Here is a 10,922-nt window from a genome sequence, read left to right as displayed (position 1 = left end):
CATAATACTTTTACAATAAATAATTAATATAGAAAAAAAAACGTTTATTACAACAGAAATGTCTGCCTATATAATAAATATTAATTAAATTTGTATGAAGTGACACTTTTTATAATCAAATGTTTTCGTATCTATATATTTTGAAATTACGTAATTTAATTTGTCTTACACTAATTAATTAAATTATTGTAAACATCCTTTAACTTAAATAACTGAAACTTATGACATATTTTAATAGGGGTTTAATTAAAATAAATACTAAATATTTGATTAATTCAGTATAAACTCACTCTAATTTTGCTAAATATGCTCAATTTTTTTATTTGTAAAGTATTTGATTTATTTTCTGAAAATATTGAACTAATTTGAATGATATTATATGTAAACTTTGGCAATTTAAATTCTTAATCTAATATTAGTAGGAAGAAAAAATTTCACTGATGATTAAGAAGTGTCATTTATTATAATTATTACAGATTATGTAATTATATTTTATTCTTTAGAATTATTATGAGATAGTTGAAAATGAGCGTTTTCTCTCTCTCTTTCTATAGTCAAGTCTCTTTCTATACTGTTTATTTTTTGCGGTTTTAAACAGTCCGAGATATAGGAGAAACGGATTATCCGGACTATGCGAGATATTAAAAAACGAAATAATTTATTAAAATAAATATTAACCAAATTAATAATTAATATATTTATAATCTTATGAAAATAAAAAATGTGAATCATATTTTTTTAAATTAATATATTTAAAAAAATGTTAATTGAAATTATTTAAGACAATACAAATTTTATAGTAAAATTTAATAAATATTTATATAAAAAATCTATTTCTTATCAAATGTTTCTATTGTCAAATAATATAATTATAATTTATTATGAATGTTAAATACATTTATTTTTTATTAGGAATTCAAGAAAGTCCAAAATTAATATTTGACACTAAGCAGACAACTTTTATTGAATGTATTATGTTCCAATTTTAGTTTAACAAATTAAATAAATGCATTGCAAATCTATGCTATAATTGTCTGATGATTTATCAAATTATTCTATAATCTCCATGACTACCACCTTTTGCTTTACATGCACTTTCTTTTCAAAAAATATAAAATACAGGAATACCTCGTATAGTGCGGCCTCCTTCAGTGCGCATTCATTATAATTTGAACTTAGTGTTAGTGTAGTTAACAATTTTGGAGATCCGATTAAAAAAAAACAAGTCACAAGAAAGGTCGAAAAGATTTGAAAAATTTAAAATAAAGTAAATTTTAATTGGACAAAAGTAAATTGTAGAATATTAATACACAAAATTATTTTTTGATTATTATAGTTGTCTTTCCTTTATATAGTTAAGCCACTATTTGTCCTATTGTAAAGTCTTCGATTAGTCCGGTTTTTGAAAGTGCAGGATGTTGTCGGAACCGATTATCCGTACTATGCGTGGTATAGCTGTATTATTATTCAGACTCATTTAATTTTTGATTTTAACAAATTTAAGTTCAAATTATAAAATTACTTGTTTTCAATTTCAATCGGATCTCCGAAAACCGTTTAATATAGAAAGGTTAGTATACTTATTCGAGCTTTATTTTATTGTTAACTATACTAACTTTAAGTTCAAATAAGTTTTGGTATCAAAATGTAATTAAAATTATAGAATAATTCAAATTTAAATGACTATTTAAAGATATAAATTAGTTTTTTAACACTTTCTTTTAAAAAAATATAAAATATAGGAATACCTCGTATAGTGCGGCTTCGTTCAGTGCGGATTCAATATTATTTGTACTTAACAATTTTGGGGATCCGATTAAAACAAAAACAAGTGACAAGATTTGAAAAATTTAAAAGTAAATTTTAATTGGGCAAAAGTAAATTATAGAATATTAATACAAAAAATTATTTTTTTAATATTATAGTTGTCTTTTCTTTATATAGTTATGCCACGTTTAGTCCTGTTGTAAAGTCTTCGATCAGTCCGGTTTTTGAAAGTGCAGTATGTTGTCGGAACCGATTATCCGTACTATGCGAGGTATAGCTGTATTATTATTATATCAGAATTGTTATTTGGTTAAGGATGTTCTTGGAGGTGTTAAGCTAAAAATACTTGCAAAAACAGAGGCACACTAAATTAAATCGAATTACGAAGACAGGCGAAGACGACGTGACTTCCCCTCCCCGCCAGCTGTGTCCTATCAAGTCCCGTAAGTTCCTCGTCGCGAAGTACTTCCGTTCTCTCTCGCTTTTCTCTTCATCCTGAAGAGTTTCCTCCTCCTCCGATTCTCAACCATCCATCCCTTCAGTATAAATATAAATGTAAGTCCATACCGTACGCGCGATTTATTTATAAATACGCATTTTACGAAAACAATTTTTTGATGATGGATAAACACAATGAGGGAGGACACTGCTTCTCCGTGCGTCCTAACTAAACAAACACAAGACCCGTGTGAATCGTATTTACTTATTTATTTGTTTTCCTATTGGCCGCATAGATTCCATTTCGTATTATGCTTAAATAAATATACACTATACAATGTATACACCTCACTTCTGTTTTCGACCCTTCACCTCCTCCTCCACATCTTCTACCACCAACCCAAACAGAAAAAAAAGAGAAAACTAACTCTTCTTTTTCGACATTTCTTGTGACTTGTTTTTGTTTTAATCGGATCCCCATAACATTCTACAATCTTGTACTTAAGAATAGAAACTATACTTATTCCAGATTCATTTCATTTTTGATTTTAACAAATTTAAGTTCAAATTATAAAATCACTTTTTTCAATTTTTATCGAAAATCAAGTACAGTAGAACCTCGCTTAATGAGCACCTCGCATAACGATCATTTCGCTTAACGAGCAAAATTAATTGAAGAGAAGACCCAGATTGCGCGTCTGCTACATCATTTTTAAAACTTGTGTACTTGTGTTATATGTTTCACTATACGAGTAAAAATATTCACTATTCACTATACGAGTTAAACTCGTTAAACGAGGTTCCACTGTATACTTATTCATTGTTTCATTGTTAACTATACTAATTTTAAGTTCAAATAATTTATGTCATCAAATTTTGATTAAAATTATAAAATAATTCAAATTTAAAAGACTGTTTAATCTTTAGAAATACGTTAATTTTTGTAGTTTTATTAACGAAGAAGTTAAGTTACATAATCCTACAATACTGTACTTAAGAATATAAACTAGACTTATATTCATTTTTGATTTTACAAATTTAAGTACAAATTATAAAATCACTTGTTTTCAATTTCAATCCCATCTCCGAAAATCGTTTAATATAGTAATCCAAATTTTAATGATTATTTAAAGATATAAATTAGTTTTTATTAACGAAAAAGTTAAGTTACATAATTGCATATTTGCATTGAGTTTCATACTTTATTAATTCAAAGCGACCAACCGTTCCATTCTCGTGGGGTTTTCTAGCGATTTGGATACTCTCAAGATAAGTTTACCGCGACCGGAGAGGATATGATCACTGGTCGATCTGTGGATATTGTACGCGTGTTGTGCTCTTCTCGGAGCAATAAATTGTAATGGAGGCCTATCCAAGTAATGTCCAGCCAATCCGATTTCTGTATTCGCCCATGGATCTTGGGCAACCCTAAAACCAACCCTAAATTAATTCTAAAAAAAGTAACATATCAAATTGAAATCAAATACATACCACAGCAAGAAATTGGGAATTCCTCTACGGATGATGCTCTTCGTCGTGTACACGCAGATCGGCGTAAGACTCAACAACGAAATAAAGACAAACCCAAGAACTTTGCAACGGTCGTAACAAAAGGTCAGATCGCTTTTGGTTGCCTGAAAATTAGAGGATAACTATAATATGATTATTATTGAATTAAAATCAATTAAAACAAAGAAATACTTTGCATATTCGCCAATATTCCTTATTATTGAAAACCGAACTAATTTAAGAATTTAAAAATTACAAAAATAAATTTGTAAGTTAATTTAACATATAAATTTACACAATCATTTAAATAAAATGAATGGAAACACAAATATTCATAAAATCTTCAAATACTAAATTCAATAAGTAATTAATACTTATTGTAATACAATCGTTGAAATAACATGATTAAAGACTGAAATTCTATAATTTAATACTTACAATTTTCACGCATATAACTGTACTACACAATTTATACAGTTTTATGAAGACTAGCCACAGTTTGCTTATGTAGAAGAAAGACGAATGAAAGGTTGCCTCCTACTGGGAAATCAGTATCAATTGCATAATAATAATGTAATTGGAATAATTCTTACTCTGATGGTCCACTTTTTGAGTGTGGTCACACCGATCCTGGTAAAACGGTGACAGAACTTGTAAATGATGTAGAAGTTGCTTACGAGAAAGACGAGACTCGGGATGATCGTCAATTTGTTCGTGTCGTAAGCCATCGCGTCAATTGTGTCTCGCACGAAACGACCGTGGATTTCGATGATCGCATCCTCCATTATTACAGAACTTCCAAATTAGAACTTAGGATTTTGACAAGTACACGTCAATTCTGTTATTATGCAACCGGAGAATGTCATCATTTTCATAACATAATCCATTATTTATGTTGTTCGAAGTTAAGAAAGTTTTATTTTATTCATTGAAGAATCATCAAGAATATTCTTGCTGTTAATAACATAAAATAACAAATCTTAAGAAAAATTAGAATATACTTTTTTATATATTTTTTTGCTTTTTTTAATATTAGGTAAATTTTAGTGATAATCAATTTTTTCAAATATTTTTATTTAAAAAAATGTAAATCTTCAAATACTAAATGGCATTTTTCAAATTAGGTTATGTTCGGGACTTGAAATTTTATTAGAAAACCGAGGCCTTTGAAAATTGAGGTACTTTTGAAACATTGAAATAAAAGTAAATATTGAATTAAATACTAAGTACACAATAATTAGTCTTAATTAAAGTTCATTAAAAAAACTATTTTAATTGTTATTTCGTCAGCATTGCTAAAGGGATGAGACCGTAAACAAAACAATTGAAATCTGAATCTAAAAGGGAGAAATAGGAGTGATTGCAGAGGAGTGGTATTAGCATATTTAAATTGAAGGGCTAGAGAAATTTGCATTAAAACAATTTCATAAATTTATAAATAATTCATAATATTTTAGTTTACTGTATAATATTTAGTAAAGTTGTTTATTCAACAATTATAGTTTTAAACTTATTATTTATAATCTCTTACCAACTGAAAATTCCATAAGAAACTAAACTTTCTTTGACAAAATTAAAAATAATTTGTGATTATTTTTTACACACAATTATGATTGTTGTTTTTACCTTTATAAGACTGGTTTCAAATAGTCCGGGATATTGTCGAAATGTATTACCCGCACTATATGAAGTTAAGACAATTAAATTAATCTTAATGTCTGAATCTATAGTAAACATTTCATATTTGTAACATTTAGTTGTATACTACAAATATCATTATTTTTATTATTAACTGTCATATGGTCATTAGAAACTTCAAAATGTCCTTAAACTTAAGAAATATTAAGGTATGAACTTTTTGTAAATGTTTCCTTGTAATTAATACTTGAATTTTTATCGTTGTGCTTTCTAATTTTTCAAAAGATAATGTTGTTACTTCTTTAAATTTATTTATTTGTAAAATAATTATGTACATAGATTTATATGCAGTATTAATTTTCTAATTGATATAGTTTTTAATTAGTTGGAGGTATGTAGTGAAATAATAGAGAGTCTGATAAAATAAATAAATTTATTTGCAATACATGATTCGGAAACACTGGTACTTAGAAAACAATGGAGAGTCCTCTAAACGCATCAAATAAATTGAAACCTAAATTTGTGTAGCGGCTTCGGCTTTCGAGATGGCTGTGCTCTTGGCCGAAGCCAGCCTCATATCACATCGAATTTTTGTTTATAGGCCCTTAATACAATAATACAGGTGATCCTTGTTAGTACCGTAAACACTAGAGACGAAATTATTGTTAAATGCGAGTATTTGAAATTTCGATTAACATTGTTGTTGTTGCTCTTGTTATTCCTTCCACGTAAATCCGCGACTGTCGAAGATGAAATTGGCTGGCTTTCATCCTCGCTTGCGAATCCAGCAGGAATGGAACGCATCCTGCGCATCGCCTGATCCTGGCCCTGATAGGTTCAAACGGTCTGCAATGCTCTCTCCAGCAACAACCCTAAATTACTTAAAGCATTCCTCAAAGCCTTCTCGATCTCGAAGTCGATCGATCTTACAAACGAATAAATACATGTTCGAATAAACAATAGGAGCAGTAGGACAATTATGTTTACGTTAAGCGGTTCAAATCAAATCACGACCACAATATTTACACAGATAGATATTATCTACATTCATTCAAATAATGTACACATTGAAACTATAACAAGTAAATCGCGGAGGTTTTGGGGGTGATAACCATGGCTGCGATTAACACCCATCTCCGCATATTTGTCAACAGTAGCGTCTTAGACAAGCCACTCGATAATGTATGTCGTCTCTTTCGCGGGTCACACCTCTGTACCGGTGCAGTAAGTCAAAGCGCTATTGTCGGACGCGCGCTCTGCCCTCCATATTATGAACCATCTCTGTAAGAAAACAAAAGAATATCTATAAATAACTGCTCAACATATATAACCTGTAATAATGCAAGTACCTGTGAAATGGTCCCCGGTGTAATCAAGAACTTGTAAACTATGTAAATAGGTATGCACATGATCGAGGAGGCTGTCAGTGCCCATCCAACTTTAATGCTCCAGTCCGGATATTTGTATTCGGTGCCCAACATGTCTTCGTGTCCGAGTAAGCAAAATATGAATATGACCTGAAAACAAGTTATATTTTGATATTTTCCACCATCAAATCTTCCTCATTGACTACGTACGAATAGGAAAACTGGACTAATATACTTCCAGCACATCCTCCAGAAAATGCCGGGTCTGTGTCCAATCATCTTCTCGATGTCCCTGGAGAAGTTGTCCGTGCCGTAGATCCAACAAACTCCTGCCGCCTCAACGAAAACTACGAAGAGAATTGCTAGAGCCGGTCCATAGACGTTCAACATGTTCACCAAATAGACACCACCCTAAGAAAAAAAGACATTATGTAACTATTTGTCACAATATATTTACATAACAATAGTAAATTGCAATTGTCAATCTGTCATCTGCATTCAGATATAAGTTATTTTAAAATAATCACATTACCATTCAACTAAATAATTATGACATCACTTACTTATAACCTTGGTTTAAGATGACAGCTGACAACTTCTTAAGTACTTGCTAAGTGGAATAATACAAATAGACAAGATATGACAATCAACTGATTTATTTTGTTTTCTTTATATCCATACTGTCATATAGAGATATAACTGTCATTTTAGAAAATGTTTATTTCTTTTAATGACTAGGCTTTAAGTTTACAATAATATCAGCAATGTTTCTCTTCTGAATAAACAAATTTATAAACGTTTGAGAAACTATGATTTTGTCATTTCATTAAGTTTCTTTTTTTTTGCAGTTATCATTTGTATTCTATTTACAAATTAAATGTCCCTATAGTTATTAATAATAAATAACAAAATTTAGGATTTTTATTATATATATTGATGAGTGATGAGATTTTCAGATAAATGCGGGATCTACCACAAGGAAGTTACGTCGAGGAATGCAATTTGACAGCATAGGCGAGATATTCCGAACGAAGCCGCATTCCTCGACGCACAAAATATCCCACTTAAAATAATTTGACAGAGAGTTGTATGAAAGTTATGCAACTGCTAATAATATTGTATGTAAATATCTAGTTTTATACATTTCGCTGTTATTCGCAATTTTATTGATTTTTTCACAAACTATAATGGATAGAATGAATTCAAAAAATGCATATTTGGGGAATGCAAGGTGTATTTAATTATTGCTACGGTTTCATAGAGTATGTCAGCAATTTGCTTTAAAAAATGAACTAATGAAAAATGAAAGCAGTGTCTTCACATTTTATTGATTTTTTTCAAAAACTGTAATAGAAAGAATGGATCCCTAAGATGTATATGAAAGTTGGATTTCTGAAGAATGGAACGTGCATTTAGCAATAAGATGTAGTCAGTTTTTGACTGATTTTTGGGGCCTACAAAATTATTTGTATTGGAATTCATAAATACATATGGGCCTCAAGTGCTAAATCTTCCACTAGTAATATGGAAGATATTATTATTAATTATATTGAATCAACAAAATAAGTAAACGTGTTTGAATTCATTTAGCACGTCCTTAATTGTATAGAAAAACTTAGAAAATCGATGCGCCTTTAGCGTATCTGTTCTACTTGCAATATTGTACCAACATCGTACACTTAATGAGCAAACTATTTACTCGTGTCCACTCATCCAATCATCGTAGTTAATAAATAGTTAAATATAAATGTTTCGCACACAAAAAGAAGCTTTATACATTGTGTTCACACTTTTTTGTGCTTTTTGCTGCATAATACCTAGGCATATTTCGTTGGCGAAGAGGAGTTTTTGAAAGCGCAAGTTATAAAATCGCTCCGTCATGTGTAAAAATGATATAGGGCTATAATTAAACCCATTGAGAACACGCAGCCTGTGAAATTGTTGCGGGTATAAATAACTTACGCACTACGAGAGGGGTTGTACCACTATTGATTCGAGTTTTGGCAAATTTGAATAGATTTTGAGTGCAAATGTTGTCATTCAATTTATATTCAGATATTAAAAATGAATGTTAGAGGTAAACTTACGTAAGTCGTAGTTGGTAGAGCGCAGATGTAGATGCCGACCAGGAGAAAACCGACGAACATCTCTCTGTGTCTTCCTAAAGTGTTGGGGTATTCGTCGCAAAGGGCCGTGATCATAGCTTCGAGTCCTCCGAAGGTGCTGTCCAATCCCAGAGTTATGAGCATCAAGAAGAAGATGATGGACCAAAATATGGATCCGCTCATCGTTGCTATAGCTTCGGGGTAGACTATGAACACTAGTCCTGGACCTTAGTTACCAAAAACAACAACAAGGATTAGTTAAAGTTATTTTATATATTTTCAAATGTATTAAATTAATATTTATCACAATCTTACCTTCTAAACCGACTTCTTCTATGGGTTTGTTCTGCTTCTGAGCCATATAACCTAACACCGAAAAAATGACGAATCCTGCGAGGAAACTGGTCAAGCAATTGATACTACTCGTAAGTAACGCATCCCTGTAACAATTGTTGTTGAACTTGTTGTAGCTGGAGAGCGCAAGGAGCGTTCCAAAACCGGGTCCAAGCGAGAAGAAAATCTGCGACGCTGCATCAATCCACACCCTGGAATGGGTGAGCTTGTGCCACTGAGGAGTCAAATAATACCATATTCCTTCCGTCGCTCCAGGCAACGTAACGCCGCGGAAAAGCAGGATGATGAGGACGACGTACGGAGCCAAAGCGGTAACCCACACCGCCTGCAGACAGAAAAAAAACGACGGTTGATTTGATTCATTGTAGCATCGATGGTTCTTGCAGCAATTCAATTGCGTTCGAAGGCAATTGGAAACCAATTAATATACTTCTCCGGGTGGGGTGTTTGTTTGAGAGTAAACATTGAGGAGTATGGATTACCTTTCCGGTGCTTCGGACTCCTTTCCACAGAGAGAAGTACACTAGGATGAAGACGGAGAAGACGCAGATCGCAAGGGTCGGTTTTATGGGTCCCATATGGTTCAAACCATCGGATAGATGTTGTCCCAGCACTTCCCGTCTACAAATTCATCAAAACGATACATAAATATTGACTTCCAATTAAATCATTAATTTATTAATTTAATGTTTACTATACTTGACAAATATACACCATTAAGAACTATAATCAGAATAAACATTATTATTTTAATTTAATACAATTTACGTTTTTCGATCTATTTGCCGCGCGACCTAACACATTTGTTTGAAGTTGGACTACACTTCACCCAATTGTTGATAACATAAAATTTTAACAGCTATCATTTTGCCACCCATAGATTTGGACCTTTAGTTAAGAAATGATTGACAAAAGGACTTTGGTCGATAGTCTATTTTTGTCTTTAATATGAATCTATCAATATAACTGTTATAATAAATATTAGTATTAATATAAGTAATATTTTTTGTCAAGAATTTAATAAAATGTAATTTAAATTAACTAACTAATGTATTCTTGTCGAACGACATGTACAGTTGTAACTAATTCCCCGGAAATGCGTGACCAACCAAATTAACAACATTGTTTAGATATACGCTTAACCACATTGCGATAGATCAAGTGTAATAGTGCACTAAATTTTAGTTGCAAATTGTGCGTGTATGTTAAAAAAATAACTCTAAACATGCAATATAATCTACAAGCATATTTTACATTGCAATATTTCTATTATAACACTCAAAATTTTGTTTATATTTTTTGTCGCAAATATTAGACTATTTTAATTCAATTTCTGTTTTTAATTGTAAATATTTTAAATAATTAATGAATATGTTATATAAATTTATTTTAAGTAATTAGTAAAGATTTGAGAATTGATTTTTAATTTATTTGTGATGTTGTTATTGTATCCAATAAAACATAATGTCCAGTGCATTAATTTTGCATTTCTCGCATAATTAACTAAACTGCAAAGAAAATCATTGTCATCCGCAAAGATTGCATAAGTAATTAGTCAACATCTCGATGATCCCTAATGCAGCGTGCATGTAATCACGTTGAATGTCTCAAGTCACTAGCAAGATAACTGAATGAAAGCAGAACACATATTTCATCTTCATTAATCATGTTTTCAAGAAAGCTCGCATCATCGCGTATTTATTCATGATATTTTAACCGAAGCATTTACAGATAAAAGTAACTG

The 10,922-nt window shown here is 30.9% G+C and overlaps 2 protein-coding genes across 2 annotated transcripts in view; both read right to left on the bottom strand.

Moving 5' to 3' along the window:
- Positions 1-4,134: 4,134 nt before the first annotated feature.
- Positions 4,135-4,499, bottom strand: LOC108566207. Its single transcript, XM_017925993.1, has 2 exons — positions 4,308-4,499; positions 4,135-4,251 (listed from the first exon to the last, which is right to left on the bottom strand). Exons 1-2 carry the CDS (start codon positions 4,497-4,499, stop codon positions 4,135-4,137), a joined length of 309 nt encoding a protein of 102 aa, XP_017781482.1.
- A 1,308-nt stretch (positions 4,500-5,807) lies between these two features.
- Positions 5,808-10,922, bottom strand: part of LOC108566231 (sodium-dependent serotonin transporter-like) — a 19,267-nt gene continuing 14,152 nt past the window's right edge. Inside the window, 7 exon segments of the mRNA XM_017926028.1 lie at positions 5,808-6,633; positions 6,702-6,869; positions 6,930-7,130; positions 8,807-9,051; positions 9,140-9,503; positions 9,661-9,802; positions 10,853-10,922. The exon segment at positions 10,853-10,922 is cut by the window's right edge and continues 144 nt beyond it. Coding sequence (XP_017781517.1) covers positions 6,556-6,633; positions 6,702-6,869; positions 6,930-7,130; positions 8,807-9,051; positions 9,140-9,503; positions 9,661-9,802; positions 10,853-10,922 — 1,268 coding nt within the window. The 3' untranslated portion in view covers positions 5,808-6,555.

This window comes from Nicrophorus vespilloides, unplaced genomic scaffold (genome assembly GCF_001412225.1).
Source record: "Nicrophorus vespilloides isolate i.1.1-1 unplaced genomic scaffold, Nicve_v1.0, whole genome shotgun sequence".
Taxonomy (NCBI): Eukaryota; Metazoa; Arthropoda; class Insecta; order Coleoptera; family Silphidae; genus Nicrophorus; species Nicrophorus vespilloides.
Note: the sequence above shows the minus strand (reverse complement) of the source record. Positions and strands in the feature narration are given on the sequence as shown.